Source organism: Trachypithecus francoisi, unplaced genomic scaffold, assembly GCF_009764315.1.
Source record: "Trachypithecus francoisi isolate TF-2019V2 unplaced genomic scaffold, Tfra_2.0 Lachesis_group12, whole genome shotgun sequence".
Classification (NCBI taxonomy): Eukaryota; Metazoa; Chordata; class Mammalia; order Primates; family Cercopithecidae; genus Trachypithecus; species Trachypithecus francoisi.
The window spans coordinates 71,051,878-71,068,565 of NW_022681457.1; the positions used below are offsets into that span (position 1 = coordinate 71,051,878).

The window sequence follows — 16,688 nt, forward strand, 5'->3', positions numbered from 1 at the left end:
ACCATAGGTGCTCAGTCCTCTTGTGTCTGTCACAAGAGCTATCTTGAGGGCTCTAGAAAGCTCTGGCCCACCCAGACACAGGCCATGGGGAAGAAAGTCTTGTTAATCCCCAACCAAGGTTCTCTGGGCATTGGTCACCAAGGCTCTCCCTGGACTCTCCCACCCACTCATTATATCGTAGAATTGGGAGCGTCTCAGAGCAGAGCAGGGCTCTAGAGATGGCCTGATAGAAGCTCCTAGGGGAGGAAGCCTTTCCTCAGGCTGCTGTAGGTGGGCATCTGGCAGCTGCTCACATACTTCCAAAGACAGGTAACTCATTACCTCCCATAGGGCCTGTTTCACTGTGGGGCAGCTCTGCCCATTAGAAAGTGGGTCTTTTCCCCTCATAATCCCAAATCTATCTCCCTACAACTTCCTCCATTGGCCTCTGGAGTTACATAAAACATGTCTATTCCCTGCCCTGTGGGACAGCCAGCAAGATTTGAGGACCAAGATCACTGGTCTATTCTGCTTCAGACTGCCCACCTCCATCCCCACCCCTGTTGCCTATGGTCTCTGCGCCCTCACCACCAAGGCTGCCCTGCTGTGGCCACCCCTCAATTTTGGGAGTTAGGGATTCTGAACAGAACAGGACTCCCTTTCTCCCTCAGTGGGGATATCTTGAGATGGTTTTTTTTAGTGTTGTATCATGTTAAGTTTACCAGAATCAACATCTGCTCCTACTGCTGTTTCCTTGTTAAACAGGGATAAGAAAACCCTCTTCTTCGAGCAAGGGCAGCTGGTGAGGGGAGTACCACATGGGAGGTTATGTGAGGCCTTGGGAAGTGACTGATAGCTGCCATTCACTAAGCATAGGTCAGGTGCTCCCAGCACAGAACTAGGCACTCTGACAGATATGGAGCCTCTCCTCTCACCCTCTCTTCAACCCTGTTCTCTGTCTGTTCTCATGCAGACCTTGTGTTGCACCTGCCACATCCTGTCCCTCACATCATAGAGTTACACCCAGCCCAACCCCAATCCATTGTGGATCTGTCAGGGTCCCAGCAGGAAACCCACTGCATACTCAAGATAATTGGAGGAGGGTTAATAAAGGGACTATTTACAAAGGAGTGGGTAAGGTCTAATTTACTACCTTGGATTAGTAACAGTGGGCTGCTACCCGCCCTAGTAGGCCTGAGGAGACAGAAGCAGGGAGGGTTACCTGAGTTAGGAAGCTCATCCACTTTTTCCTCTGAAACCAGAAAAGAGAGGGCTTACTAGGGCCTTCCCCACACTGACACCCTAAGGCTCTAGTTAGCACTGCCAGAAGTGGGAGAGATGGGGTCACAGGCTATTCAGCTGAGTCTGGGTGCAATCTCGGAGAATACAGTTTTCCTCAAGTTCTCAAATGAGGTGAAGGCTAAAGTGCCTGCCAATTCTAAGATTTGATGGTTCAAAAGAACTTTAGAGGTCTTCTCAGTCCCTACTAAACATAACCCTCAACTATTCAATGGGTTATTGAGGTCTTGTGACTCAGACTACCCCAGTCATGTCCCCAACAAGAAGCCAAATTGAGTTATTTTGTCTTTTAGGTTCATGTATTGGTCTGACTGGGGGAACCAGGCCAAAATTGAGAAATCTGGGCTCAACGGTGTGGACCGGCAAACACTGGTGTCAGACAATATTGAATGGCCCAACGGAATCACCCTGGGTGAGCCCTGCCTTTCCTGGGTTGGGGGCCTATTCTAGTGCCTTGTCCTGATCACTGTCTGGAACTCCATGAGTCTGGGTCCTCTCATGGTGCCAGTGACTTTGTTTCCTGATGGTTGCCCTAGGCTGGCCTCAGTGTGAGGCCTAGAAATGTGGGCAGGGAGGGGTACAAAGGAACAGAGCTCCACATTGGGGTCCCAGGTTCAAGACCTGATCCTGCTTCCTTCCCAAGATCTGCTGAGCCAACGCTTGTACTGGGTAGACTCCAAGCTACACCAACTGTCCAGCATTGACTTCAGTGGAGGCAACAGAAAGATGCTGATCTCCTCCACTGACTTCCTGAGCCACCCTTTTGGGATAGCTGTGTTTGAGGTGAGTGCTGTAAGGACAGGCATGGGCCAACTAGGAAGCTGAAGCCTAGAAAATGCTTGTTCAAATAGGATGAGTCCCTGAGACTTGTTCAAATGAAAACAGGAACAGGGAAACCAGCTGATTTGTTTGTATACAATCTGTGAGCTGCCTGCACACAAAGGCTCTGCAGCCCACTCTCCACCTGGCAGCCTTTCCCATGCTGTCTTCCCAAGACCCCTCTCTCAGAGCACTTCTCACAGGTGAGTTGCTAGGCATGTATGTTTCCTCTCTGTGCCCTCAGCACCCAGCACTGTAATCCACATACAAAAGGTACCCAGTAAAGGGAGGAAAGGAAGAAGGAACATACCTATCCTTAGAATCATTTACTGGATGAAATGGCCTGAGAGATGCTGTTCAGCTCTGCACACTTTTATTGACCTCTGCCAGACCCTGGGGTCATAGAAGTGAATCAGACACTATCCTCGTCTCAAGAAGCTCCCGGGAAAGTGAGGAGCCAAGACTCTCCTGTGCCCTGATCCTAATGACTTTTCTTCTCTGGAAATAAAGAAGCCAGAACCAACCAAGGTCTCACACATTCACCTCTTCCCCAAAACTAACTCCACCATCAAGGGGAGGGAAAGCAAGGGGATGATGGTCTGTGGCGGGCATTGGCAGGATTTGCTTGCACCAAAGTTACTCAGCACTGCTCTGAAGTTGTGGGCAAAGCTCCACCTCTTAAGTCCAGCCCCTGCTTTAAAGGACAGGTGTATTGGGACACAAGTGTATGTGCTTGTATATATACATGGCATGTACTTGTAAAATATGTGTATGTAAATATAAATGCATCAGAATAAAGGTGTGCGTTCCTCTAAGTGCGGGTGCCTATGTGTGTACATACATATACCAAGATGTATTTAGACTGCATATTTAGGGGCAAATGTAGCTTTCTGTGTGTGGATGAACACTGGGTATGTGTTTAGATCTTTGTATGAGGACGCACAGTTGTACCTGTACATGTGGATTTACTGACAGATGCACATCTAGGCTTATATGGACTAACCATGTGGACTTGTGTGGATATCCAGAGGCTACAGGAAGCCCAGCAGGGCATAACCCTCATAGCTCACACATCCCTTCCAGTCTTGGTCCCAGGCCCCAGTAATGATAATGCTATAGAGATTTAACCTTGGGTTTCTGCTGGGCTCTAGCAAGCAGGCTTAGTTCAGCATGAATGAGTAATATTGTGGCTGTCAGTTCAAAGCACAGAATCACCGAATAATCCTCTAAGACAGAAGGGAACGAGGAGAGGTACATCACAGATTAGAGACTGAGAGCCCCACCGTGAATCCATGGACAGGACAGATAAGGGGAGATTTCAGGGCAGTTCTTGTGACTATGGTTTGGGGCCAACCCCTCAGACTGAGGTCATGGATTTAGACTCCAGGCCTCCCATCCTCGGCATCTATACCCCACAGGACAAGGTGTTCTGGACAGACCTGGAGAACGAGGCCATTTTCAGTGCAAATCGGCTCAATGGCCTGGAAATCTCCATCCTGGCTGAGAACCTCAATAACCCACATGACATTGTCATCTTCCATGAGCTGAAGCAGCCAAGAGGTGAGTTGTTTCTGGTCCTAGGTCCCAGGTCTCCTGTCTGTGTCCTCTCCTTTCACCAGGCAGGCTGTGTTCACATTCAGGTCACAACTCAGCAACCCCAGAGATAATAACAACAATCCCTCTTGTTGGTAGAGTACTTTTTCATCATATATTTTGTCTCATTTTACCTCAAGTTCTTTGTGAAATAAGGTTGGGTAAAAATTAATACATAAATGTCCTGTTTTTGCCAATCCTACAAAGTGTGGGTATTACTCTTCTAACAGCTGAGGAAACGGAAGCTCAGAGAGGTAAAATAATGTTAACAGGTGGCAGAACTGAAACCTAAACCCAGGTCTGTCTGGTTCCAAAGCTGCTTTCACCATGACACATTGCATCTAACTTGCTATTTGGAGCCATTTTGCAGTAGTATAAGCTAATGTATCCAAGGGCCATATAATAAGTCAGCTTATTGGTTGGGATAGAATCTAGGAATCCTACTAGTAGGTTGTCCCCTCCTCTATCACTAGGATATACTAATTCTAACTGTAACTGAAGTGTTGGCTGCCAGGGTGAAAGTGGGAAAGCAAGGGAGTGTAAGGAGATAAGATTGGTGCCTGATTCTAGACCTAGAAATTTAAATGAGAGACATAGTATGTGGCACATGGAAAAACAAAAACCACGGGCTTATGGGCTTTGGAGCCCAGCAGACCTCAATTTAAGTTCTATCTCTAGTCCAGACATGGTGGCTCATGCCTGTAATCCCAACACTGAGAGGCTGAGGCAGAAGGATCCCTTGAGCCCAGGAGCTCCAGGCAGCAGTGGGCTATGATTGCATTACTGCACTCTGGCCTGGGTGACAGAGCAAGACCCCCAACTCTTAAAAAAAAAAAAAAAAATTCCTAGAGGATAGCTTTGAGCCTAGGTGTCTTTATTTGTCAGTCTGGGATGTAACGTCCCCACCTCTCAGAATTGTTGCAAGGATTAAATGAGAGTGTGGGGATAAAATACTAGGTATGGTGCTGGAAAGTACCCAATAACAGTAGTAGGGAGGCCGGGCATGGTGGCTCACACCTGCAATTCCAGCACTTTGGGAGGCCAAGGCAGGAGGATCACTTGAGCCCAGGAGTTTGGGACCAGCCTGGGCAAGAAGGCAAGACTCTATCACTACAAAAACTATAAAAATTACCCTGGTGTGTGGTGGCATGCACCTACAGTTCCAGCTACTGGGGAGGCTGAGGTGGGAGGATTTCTTAAGCCCAGGAGTTTGAGGCTGCAGTGAGCTATGATTGCACTGCTGTACTTAGCCTAGGCAACAGAGTGAGACCCTGTCTCAAAAAATAAAAAATAAAAAACATTTAAAAAGTAGAAGGGCTTCACAATTGCAGAGAGTGAATAAAGAAAATATGGCATATATACACCTTGGAATACTACTCAGCCATAAAAAGGAACAAAATAATGTATTTTGCAGCAACCTACATGGAGCTGGAGGCCATTATTCTAAGTAAAGTATGATAGGAGTGGAAAACCAAAAACTATATGCTCTCATTTATAAGCAGGAAATAAGCTATGAATACACGGGGCATACAGAGTGATATAATGGACTTTAAGACTAAAAAGGGGGAAGGTAAGAGGGGGGCTAGACATTAAAAAAAGAAAAAAACTACACATTAGGTACAATGTACACTACACTTGGGTTACAGGTGCACTAAAGCCCCAGAATTCACCACTATATAATCATCCATGTAACAAAAAACGTGTACCCCAAAAGCTTTGGGGGAAAAAAGAAAGAAAAAGAAAAAAAATATGAAAAAAAAGTAGTAGGGCAAGCTTTCTGAGCAAGCCAGGTGGGAGAGGCCTCATCCTCAGGAGGCTGGAATACCGGCATGTCCTGTCTGTGCCCCAGCTGTCTCCCTCTCTGCCATTAGCTGCAGATGCCTGTAAGCTGAGTGTCCAGCCTAATGGAGGCTGTGAGTACCTGTGCCTTCCTGCTCCTCAGATCTCCAGCCACTCTCCCAACTACACGTGTGCCTGTCCTGACACAATGTGGCTGGGTCCAGACATGAAGAGGTGCTACCGAGGTAAGCAGACCTTCCAGGAGGGATGGCCCCTGGCAGTGTCAGACCCTACCCTGCTGAAATCTTCCCTTGGCTTCTGGGACACAGTATGCTGCTGGTTTTCTTCCAACTTCCCTGGCTACTTGTTGCCTTTTTGGAGTTTCTCTTTTTTACCTTCCTTGAATGCTCATGCCCCCAGGATCCTTCCAAAGCTTTTTCTCACTTCCAAGGAAAAAATGCATGTATACATAAAATATTTTAAATTCAGTTTCAGGGAGTTTCTGGAACCCTTTAAAAGCCTCAAATTAAGAACCCTTAATCTCCATGGCTTCGGATACATGCAGATAACTATGTACTTGCCTGTTTCTCACCTAGAACTTAACAAACACTACACAGAAGCCCTTTTGCAATATGATTGGGACTAATAGTTAATACTTCAACTGCATACACAGATTCATGTCCCAACCTTGATGTATAGCCAAGACCTTTCATTTGAGCCTAAGTCTACTGCATTATTACTAATTTACAGGTTCAATTGTTTAAAGTGGAATAAGACTTTAAATCTATTGGTATAACAATATGAGTGTAAATCCTTCTAGATTTATCTGATTTCCCCTCCCTGCAGTCTCTTTATTGCTGGTCTTACAACTAATTCCACAGCAATGTTTTAATGACTCATCTTTACTGAATCAAAGTGAAGTGCTTAGCATTCAGCTAAAGAAAAGATCATAGCCCACCGGGGAGATTAGGAAAGGCTTCACCGAAGTGGCATTTGAGCTACACCATGAAGATGAGTTCCTAAGTATAACTCAGAGGCAATAACTTAGGCAACAAAATTATCTGTCCAAGTGACCTCCATGGTATTTCCCCTCCAGCACCTCAATCTACCTCAACTACGATGTTAGCCTCTACCACGACGAGGACAGGACCTGCCACCACAAGAGCCCCTGGGACCACCGTCCACAGATCCACCGACCAGAACCACAGCACAGAGACACCAAACCTGGCAGCTGCAGTCCCAAGCTCAGTTAGTGTCCCCAGGGCTCCCAGCATCAGCCTGTCTACCCTAAGTCCTGCAACCAGCAACCACTCCCAGCACTGTAAGGAAATGAGTTCTGCATTCTTTCATGACATGAGAGGGCTCCTAGGGAAGCCAGGATGGCGGGTATGTGATAAGAGAGAACCTACCAGAGCTGAATACTGCATATCTTTGAGGAGGTTACTGCATATCTGAGAGGGAGGTAGAGTACCAACCTGCTATTTAGGACTCCTAGGTGCCCCTAACTTACAGAGGGTCTGGCAGGAAGCTGAGACCCTGTGAACCTCAGGGTCCTTCCAAAGCTTTTTCTCACTTGTAGAACAAAGTTGCTTCTCTTACAAAGAAGTTGTTCTCTTAAAAAGAAGAACAAAGTTGCTTCTCTTACAAAGTGGAATTAACCAGCCTTCCACAACCTGCTTCACAAGATGCCATGATAGACAAAGGCGTAACCGGGGTAACCAGAGGTGCTCACACACAGCCGTTGCTGACTCTGCGAGGGTGTGTGTGTCTGTTTCACAAAGTTCTGGTGTGTATATGAGGAGGTGTCCCTTGTGTTTGGAAAGCTCTGATCTCAGTTCCCAGCAGGTCCCCAGATAGTAATATCTACAACCATGGTCTCCTCATACCTCTTTCCAACCCTGGGATGAAAATAATTAAGTTCACCACTTATTAAATCATTGGGAGCAGTAATTGTCACTGCTAGAAATGTTCTATCTCATTAATCAGCAAATACCTTTTTAATTGAGTCACCTGCCAGAGGGAGTTCGTTTAAAAGGATAAACTATCTTTTTAATTTTTTCCCCTACATGGACAGCCCAGAAACCAAGCTACTTGGCAGCATCTTCCTAATTGGTCCTATTTTGCCAGCGGAAGCTGGCTTTTTGGAGTGGAGCACTTACTCCGAAGTTTGCAGAGGCAGACGGAGCATGTGTGAATTCCAGTTCCTCTCATCCGAGGGCAGAGCCTCTCACCAGCTTCTCCTCACTGGCTTCCTCATGCTCTAGGTTTTAATATCACTGTCCAGTGTTCGCTGTGGACCAGACAGGGGAGGACAGCAGCATTTCCACAGTTATCTCTGGAAGCAAGCAGTGCAGTTTTTTCTCCCTTTAACTGTTAGATTCTGTTGGAGTAACATGGATAAACAGTCACACTGAGAGAGGATGGGCCTTGGGCCATTGCCAGGGCCAGTCATCTCCTCACCTGCAGTAAATGTAGATAATAGCTCCTTTTCACACCACAGGGAGCTGTCAGGAAGATCTAAGGGAAAAATGCTTTCTGAACTATAAAGTGCTTCACAAATGTTACAATGAAGATGGTTGTAAGAGTGAGAAAGATGGCATGGCATAGTTTTTCAAAAAGACAGTAAATTTTCCAAGCAGTTTTCAGTTTACAATGTGCTTTTACATATCTTTTTAAAATTTAGACCCTACAACAACCCCTATCCCACTCCTAGAACTAGGCAAAGTTGTGCCAAGCATTTTATATTCATTTTAGATAAATTATTTCATTTAATCCTTACCATATCCCTAGGAGGTAGGTAGTATCACCATTTGAAATATATAAAAGTATAATATCATGTGCTGTATTTATAATATATAATAATTTGCCCAAGGTCACATGGGTAGTGAGTAGTAGAGCTGGGACTTGAACCCAGAAGTCTGACACAGAAGACTGTGCTCTTGATTCCTCTACACTATACTATGTCCCATTTCAATTACTTATGAAAAATAATCTGATAATGCAGATGGACAGACAGCTCACCAAAAACAATACTGGCAAAGCAACAGATACTGATGGAAAAAAACAATGACCTAGTCCGTCAGCAACATAAAGACCTAAGTGCTCACCTTGCCATGCGCAGCCCCCAGCTTCCTACCACCATGATGCTGTGGAAAGGTTATGGGACTTGGGGCAAGAGTCCTGGGTTCGAGTCCCAGCTCTGCTACTTTTCTGTGAGTCCCAAAACCCCTCAGTTAAGACTCAGTTTCCTCGCCTGTAAAATGGAGATAACCTCTGTCCTGCTTGCCTCACAGGAGTTGTGATAGGATCTGGAAAGACTGAATTATTAGGCAACAGCCAGGATCATCATTTTAGAATGAGGATGAGAAGCAGTTGGGTAGTTCTTACCACTTGAGGCCAGTAGGGGCTTGGACACACAGTGACAGAGCATCATTCTGCAAATGTTTGTGTTTTACAGATGGGAATGAAGACAGTAAGATGGGCTCAACAGTCACTGCCGCTGTTATCGGGATCATCGTGCCCATAGGTGAGTGTGGCTCCCAGTCACTGAAAAGAGAGACCCTGCTCAGGCCTAGGGAAACGCACTAGCAGGGTAGAGAACTTGGCCTGCCCTGTTGACTTGTTCTGCCCTCATAGCCTTCCTGCCCACCTCCCAGTCCTGATTTAATTTTGTTTTTTAGCCTAGCACACAAGGCTCTTCAGGATCTGGCCCCAGGTGACCTTCCAGGTGCATCCCCCATCTCCCCACCCCTCGATTCACACTCTACACTCCAGCCACGTGAAGTGTAACTATATGATCCCTAGGAACAGGGCTGGTATCTTGCTCACCATTCTCCCCAGCTCCTAGCAATGTCTGGCACATGGTAGGAAATCAAGGATTTGTTGAATTAATGAATAGAGCTGCTTACCATTCCTTTAATAGGTCATACTGTCTTGTTTTCTTTCTGTTTGGTTTTCAACAAGTATTTATTAAGCAGCTACTATGTGTCAAACTCTGTGATAACAGGAGGAAAGGCAGTTAAAGATGAGTAAGACATGGTTCTGTCCTACAAAAGTTTATAGTCTTGTTGGAGAGACCCACATAACACAGATAAGTTCGTTATGACCTGGTGGGTCCTAAGGTTAAGCTGCATGCACTGACTTCAGAGACAGTGCTGAGGATACACTTAGCTTGGGCTGAGGGAGAGGGGAAGAGGGCAGAGGAGGTTTCCTAACGGAAGTGATATTTGAGCTGGGTCAGCCAAGTGAAGGAGGATCAAGAGCAGTCCAAGCAGTGAAGACAGCATGAGTAAAGCCAGGAGTAGGAAATGGCCTGGAAGGGTCAGGGTGGGGTGGTTTTAGAGCTAGAAGGAGATGAGTACAGCCAGAGTATAACACTTGGTTAAGACCTCACAGAGAATCATGGGGGCTGATTCATTCTCTTCCACCCTGAAGTCCACACAGTATCCTGTACATCCCTCTCTTAGCAGTCTCATCTCTTAGCAGTATCTTTGCATTCTGATTGTCCATTCAGAGCTTTATCTCCCTTACTTGGCTATGAGTACTTCAAGGACAAGAACTTTGTCCTTTTATCCTGGGAATCTTCAGTATGGTGAGTTAGTCAGCAAATGTTTTAAAAACTTCTCCCCTGTGTGAGACACTGTGCCAAGTGCCAAGGATCCAGGGAAGAAAAAGATAAAGACTTTAAGAGCTTTCAGTCTTTAATCAGGCAAAAATAAAGTCCTTTAAGGTAGATGTTAATACATGTCATAATGTGCTATAATAGGGGCATTTTGGATATAAATACAGAGGAACAATGTAACAGTGGCATGATACTCCTATGAAGGGATGGTTGAAAGAAAGGTAATTCCAGAGTAAAAGTGGCGCTTCTGGAGAAGACGGCATTTGAATTGGCCTTGAAAGGCTTCACCAGGAAAGATGATAGTGAGATGATTATTCCAGGATTATTTTGACTGGAGTGGAGAAAGATAAATGTACCCCTTTCTTGCCATCCTTTGCCCTATAGAAAGAGGCAGATGTATGCTGTTTTGCTGACATAACTCACTCTGAAATAATCAATATTTTTAATTTCTGCTAATCTGAGGAATGAAAGATGAGTATTATTTCCCTGACATGTCCCTGTGAGGCAGAGTATCTTTTCATAAGCTTATCAGTCCCTTTACTTATATTTTATTGTTATGAACCGCCTACTCACAGTCTCTTCTCATTTTTCTATTGGCTATTTTTTTCTTATTTATAGAAATATTTATACACGATGAATATTAAACCTTTAAAATACATGTTACCAATATTTTCTTCCAGTCTGACGTTTGGTTTTAAAGTTTGTTTATGGTATCTTTTGCCATGCATAAATATAAAACTTTTAAGTATCAGATCTGTCAATCTGTTAAGATTTCTGGGTTTTGTGTTTCGCTTAAGAAGGCCTGCCTCACTCTAAATTATTAAAATATCTTCTGATGTTTTTCTTTTCTACTTTAAACTTTTTTTAGTATTTAGATATTAACCTATTTGGAATTTAAATTTTAGAATATGGGATGAGGTAGAAATTTACTTGTTTTTTCTCTATATACCTGTCTAGTTTCCCCAAAATCATCACTGAATAATCCATACTTCTCTCCTGACTTGCACTGTCATCTTTATTGTAAGCTACATCCCACACATACTTTGATTTGTGTCTAAGCAGTTTATCTTCCTCCACCGATTTATATATTCCTACATACTATTAGCAGAACTTCATGATATGTTATACTCACAACATCTTCTCAGTTATTTTTAGTCAGTTTCTCTTCTAAGTGAACTTCAGAATTATCTTATCAATTCTATAAAAATTTTGGTGAAATTGTTATCAAGATTGCTTTAGATATATGAGTTTATGTGAGGAGAATATACATTTTTATTATATTAAAAGCTTCCCAGCCAGAAATGTGGCATATCTATTTATTTCAGTCTTTTATGTCCTTCAGCAGAACTTTATAGATCACATAGGACTTGCATATTTCTTCTTAGGTTTTGCTAGGCATTTTATACTTTATAGCTTTTTGATGGGCTATTATGAATGTATTTTTATTCCATTACATGTTCTTTTTCTTTTCTTTTTTTTTTTTAAAGAGACAAGAAGATCTTGCACTCTTGCCCAGGCTGGAGTGCAGTGGTGCAATCACAGTTCACTGCATCCTTGAACTCCTGGGCTCAAGGGATTCTCCCATGTCAGCATCCCGAGTAGCTGGGACTAGAGTAGCTGGGACTACAGGCATGTACCACCACACCTGGCTAATTTTTTAAATTTTTTTTTTGTAAAGACCAGGGCTTACTCACCATCTTGCCCAGGCTGGTCTTGAACTCGTGGGTTCAAGCAATCCTCCTGCCTCAGCCTCCCAAAATGTTGGTATTACATGTGTAAGCCACCATGTCTGGCCTTCGTTACATTTTCTAATTGGTTCTTGCTGATTAAAAAAGAAGGCTAATGATCTTTTATGTTGATTCTTGATTAACTAAAATTATTTCTGATAGTTTTTCACCAGCTTCAGAGTTCCTAAAAATATAAATAGCTGTTAATAAGAGTTTGGTTTCCTCCTTTCTCTTATTTATTTATTTATTTATTTTGAGACAAGGTCTCACTCTGTTGCCCAGGCTGGAGTGCAGTGGCACGACTATGGCTCACTGCAGTCTCGACCTCCCAGGTTCAAGCAATCCTCCCACCTTCGCCTTCTGAGTAGCTGGGACTACAGATGCCCGCCACCATGCCCAGCTACTTTGTATTTTTTGTAGAAATGGGTTTTCGCCATGTTGGCCAGGCCTGTCTCGAACTCCTGGCCTCAAGTAATCTGCCTGCCTCAGCCTCCCAAAGTGTTGGGATTACAGGCGTGAGCCACTGCACCTGGCTTCCTTTCCCATATTTATACTCTTAAATTTTTTTCTGGCCTTACTGCATAGCTAGATCTCTAGGACAATAAATATTACCAGTGGTAACTGCCTTGTTCCTGTCTTTAGTGCATATCAATTATTGTAATCTTACTAAAACGGAAACCCCTTCTATACCATCCTAGGTAGGTGATCATTCAGCCTCCACTGGGATACTGAGTGACTGCTAACCACCTTACGAAGCTACTTGCTCCATTTTTACCCAGCTCTGTTGGACAGAGCTTCCTCCTTTAATCATTAACATATTCATTTATTCTAAATCAGAGCTTATGTTGCCCTCTGTGTCTCCTTCTAGAGATGTTCTTCTTCAGGTGGAGCTTCACCTTTGGAAATAAACACTGTACCTGGCCCCATCCCACTCTCCATCCCCCAGTTTTGGGAGAGAATGGTTTTCCTAGAGAAATGTAGGGAAGCAGCAGCATTAGGGCAAAGGTGCGGTAAAATTCACTCATTCATTCAGCACGTTACTAGGCACCTACTCAGTGCTAGGAACTGGGCGTAAAGAGTTAAAAAAAAAAAGAAAAAGAAAAAAGGAAAAAAAGACACAGTCCCTGCCTTGAAAGAGCTATCTAGTTGGGAGTACAGATACATAAAGTAAGATACTGTGTGTGATTTGGGAGCACACATGAGACAGCAACTGACTCTGCCCACAGTTGGGGAAGACTTCACATTTGAGCAGGATCTTTAAGGATGAATAGTTAATAAAGGAAAGAAGGGATGAGAGATGGGCTTTCAAACAGCAGAAAATGAACATGCAGAAACAGAGCGTGAGGAGCAAGGGGCAGTAAAGGTGGAGTGGTGACAAGCCTTGCACTGATGTCTGAGCAGTGGGCTGGAGCCTGCTGGAGGTCCAGTGTCCTGTGTCCTTCCTCCAGTGGTGATAGCCCTGCTGTGCATGAGTGGATACCTGATCTGGAGAAACTGGAAGCGGAAGAACACCAAAAGCATGAATTTTGACAACCCAGTCTACAGGAAAACAACAGAAGAAGAAGATGAAGATGAGCTCCATATAGGGAGGACTGCTCAGATTGGCCATGTCTATCCTGCAGTAAGTATTTCTCACTGAGAGAATTCCTACCTTCTGACCATCTTCTCTTCCATCCTTTCTTCTCCTCCCATCCTTTCTTCCTTCCCATCCTTTCTTCCTTCCCATCCTTTCTTCCTTCCCATCCTTTCTTCCCTCCCTCCCTTCCTTCCGTCCTTCCCTCCCTCCCTTCCTTCCTTCTGTCCTTCCCTCCCTCCCTGTCTTTTTTCTTTCCTTCTTTCCTTCCTTTCCTCCCTCCTTCCCTTCCTCCTTCCTCCCTTCCTGAAACATTTATCGAGAACGTACCATGTATCAGGCAGTGTTCTAGGCCTTGGGGAACACAGAAATGCTGGGGTAGGTGGTTAAGATAAAAAGGTATCAGGACCACCTTGTATCTAGAGGCTTTTCCTGGCAGTAAAAAAGCCAAATGTCTCTTTCTGCTCAGTAAATTTTCAGAACCTTTGGCCTGGAAGGGTAACTGTGGCCATTTAATTCAAATGTATTCATTTCAATACTGTATGCCAGTTATGTGCCAAGCACATTAGATATCAAGTATTCAAAAGTATTCAAAAAATAAGGAATGTGCTTGCTCCCAAGAAGTTGGTAGGGAGTTAGAGATACTAACATACAGTGGTATAATCGTGTGCTGAGTGCCATGGTGGAAGCTCAGGAGTCCCCTCTTCTAGAAAGCTATCCTTGGCTTGCTTTGTTCTCCCACAGTCCTCTGGGCCTCTCTACCTCACAGCCCCTGTCACACTGTAGTCCACTTGTCTTTTACTCAGTGGTCTCCTCACTAAACCCTAAGATCCTTGAGGGCAGAAATGTCTGATTAATCTGTTTTCCTGATGTCTAGCACAGTATGGCTGACTCCCAACAAATATTTGTTGAATAGATGCTATGGAAACATCAACAAGGGAGCTATTAATTCTGTCTGGAGAATCAGGCAAGGAATGCCTCACAGAGAAGGTGACAGATGGACTATGTCCTTGAAAGATTAATAGCAGTTTTCCCGGGAGAGAAGGAGGGAAATGGCATTCCAGATAGAGGCATGTGCAAAGGCTTAAAGGCACAACACAGCATGGCTTTTTGGGGGAATGAGGACCACGAAGTGGCACAACAGGTGTCACTGTTATACAGCAGAGTCAGGGGACTGAGTGTGACCTCAGAGGTCATCCACAGTGCCATCCCCCTGTCAGGCAATCAGCAGCTTTGATCGCCCACTGTGGGCAGAGCCCTGTCTTGGGGAGACCAGAGAACTGGAAGACCCAGCCCCTGCCCTCAAGGAGCTTTTTGTCTTGCCGGGGGAACCAAGGTCACAGCTGCACCAACTCCCGAAGAACCCTCTTTCCGAGCTGCCTGTCGTCAAGTCCAAGGTAGGGCAGTGCCACTCTAAGTCTGAGGGGCTGGTGAGTGAGGGCATGAACCAAGGCAGGCGCAGCCAATCCTAGAAGGCTTTCTGGTTTGGGAAGGCTGCAAATTGTAAGCTGGGTGTTGGAGCAAAGAAGAAAAATGGGTTAGTCACAGACCAATGAATGGCATGTGGAAGAAAGCGATCAAGTTTGGGACAGAGCAGACAGAATTGCTGCTGAGGCAAATTGTTCGTGAAGGGGAGACATGGGAAATGAGATGGAGCAAATGAGGAGGGTTAGCAGACGGCCTTGAGGATCCTTAACCTCGGCCAGTCCAAAAAAAATATTTGCTTGACCAATTTTTGAAGACCAGAGGGGGCACAGTGGAAGAAGCACTGAACTTGGAGTAAGAAAATTCCCAGTTCCATCCTTCCACAGCCCTGTGATCTCAGTCACTTCTTTCTGCTCACTGTTATTTGTAAAATGAGAATAATAACCTGCATTCTACCTGCCTCCTGAGTTTATAAAGTACAGGTGAGATAGCACTTGTGAGAGCACTTTGTGACTTACAAAGCACTCTGCACATGTAAAATGACATTATTTCCAGAGAAAGAAATGACTCAGGGGGAGTTACTCCTGATGAGTCTAAGGACCGAGTAATAAGCTTCTGCCAGTTGCAGAGAAATATAGTAGAATGGGGAAATCAACATTTATTGAGCACCTACTGTGTGTCAGACACTGTTCTCAGTGTTTTACATACATTATCTCATTTAATCTTCATAATAACTTTATCAAGCCAATATTATTAGCCCCATTTTGCAGATGAGGAAACTGAGACTCATAGAAATTGAATAACTTGCCTAAGGTCATAGCCAGGAAGTGGCAGAACCAGAATTCAAACTCCAGTCTGTATATACACAAAAGCCCATGCTCTTTCCTTTATATCATGAGGTAAATAGCCTTGAAGCTCTGGAAATCAATATTCTCAACAACCTGTCTCTCCTCTGTCCATTTCTCGGGTAACTGTACCATCACTACTGGGGCCTATCTTTGGCCTAGAGATCTGTCTTGGAGAGAGTAGGAGGGTGGCTGGACTAGAATAAGGTAGTCTCAATTATCTACACTAGTGGAGGATGGCCATTGCATTCATTAAAAAACTACAGATAACCCAAAGATGACTTGAAAGGCAGTAGAGTTACTTTTTATCGTATGTAGAATGTCCAGAGATGGGAGTCTGATTCTATTTTGTGCTGGTTACATTGACCTAGGATACTCTGGGCCCTATGTGTTGTTAGGTACTATATTCAACACTCTCCATGCATTATCTCATTTGATTCCTAACAACCCTGTGAGGTAGGTCCTATTACTATTCCCATTTGATAAATGATAAAACTAAGTCTCAGAGAAGTAAAGTGGCTGGCCCAAATTCACATAACTGTGAGAAAAATACTGAAGCTGGGGAGAATCTTTGCAAAGGAGGGTATCTGGGAAATGGAAAAGAGGCAAACAAGATTACATCAGGACTAGATGGAGAAAGTTAGATGTGTATTCTGGAGAAGAAAACACTCAGAATGAAGGGAAGGGAATTCAAACACCATTTATAAATTTCAAGGGTTGTCCTATGTAGAACTGTCTCTGAGTCTGAGAGATGGAATCAGGGAATGTCAGAAGATATAAACAAACAAATTCCACATTAATATAGAAAAGAATTTAAATCTATTGTCCACAATGGAATAGACTGCCTCAGGGGTTAGTGGGCTCACCGTCTCATGGTCAGCCATTTTTGGCAGACAGGAGTCTAGCATCTACCTAATGACTAGAAAGTAGAGGTGAGGGAGAGAGGGATGGAATTTAATTAACCTGCATTGCCTCCCAATTCTGTTTAATCTGTTGGGAAGGTGCAGTATATTACCTTCCTAAATGTG

The 16,688-nt window shown here is 44.3% G+C and overlaps 1 protein-coding gene across 10 annotated transcripts in view; it reads left to right on the forward strand.

Moving 5' to 3' along the window:
• LRP8 (LDL receptor related protein 8) overlaps positions 1–16,688 on the forward strand; it is an 85,519-nt gene that overhangs the window by 63,715 nt on the left and 5,116 nt on the right. For 7 of the 10 annotated variants that reach the window (XM_033226314.1, XM_033226322.1, XM_033226319.1 and 4 more), the window contains 8 exons: positions 1,572–1,690; positions 1,922–2,061; positions 3,516–3,657; positions 5,562–5,714; positions 6,566–6,790; positions 8,927–8,995; positions 13,266–13,438; positions 14,611–14,787. In XM_033226314.1, coding sequence (XP_033082205.1) covers positions 1,572–1,690; positions 1,922–2,061; positions 3,516–3,657; positions 5,562–5,714; positions 6,566–6,790; positions 8,927–8,995; positions 13,266–13,438; positions 14,611–14,787 — 1,198 coding nt within the window. The remainder of the gene's footprint in view (positions 1–1,571; positions 1,691–1,921; positions 2,062–3,515; positions 3,658–5,561; positions 5,715–6,565; positions 6,791–8,926; positions 8,996–13,265; positions 13,439–14,610; positions 14,788–16,688) is intronic. The other 3 variants (XM_033226317.1, XM_033226323.1, XM_033226318.1) reach the window with 1 other exon arrangement.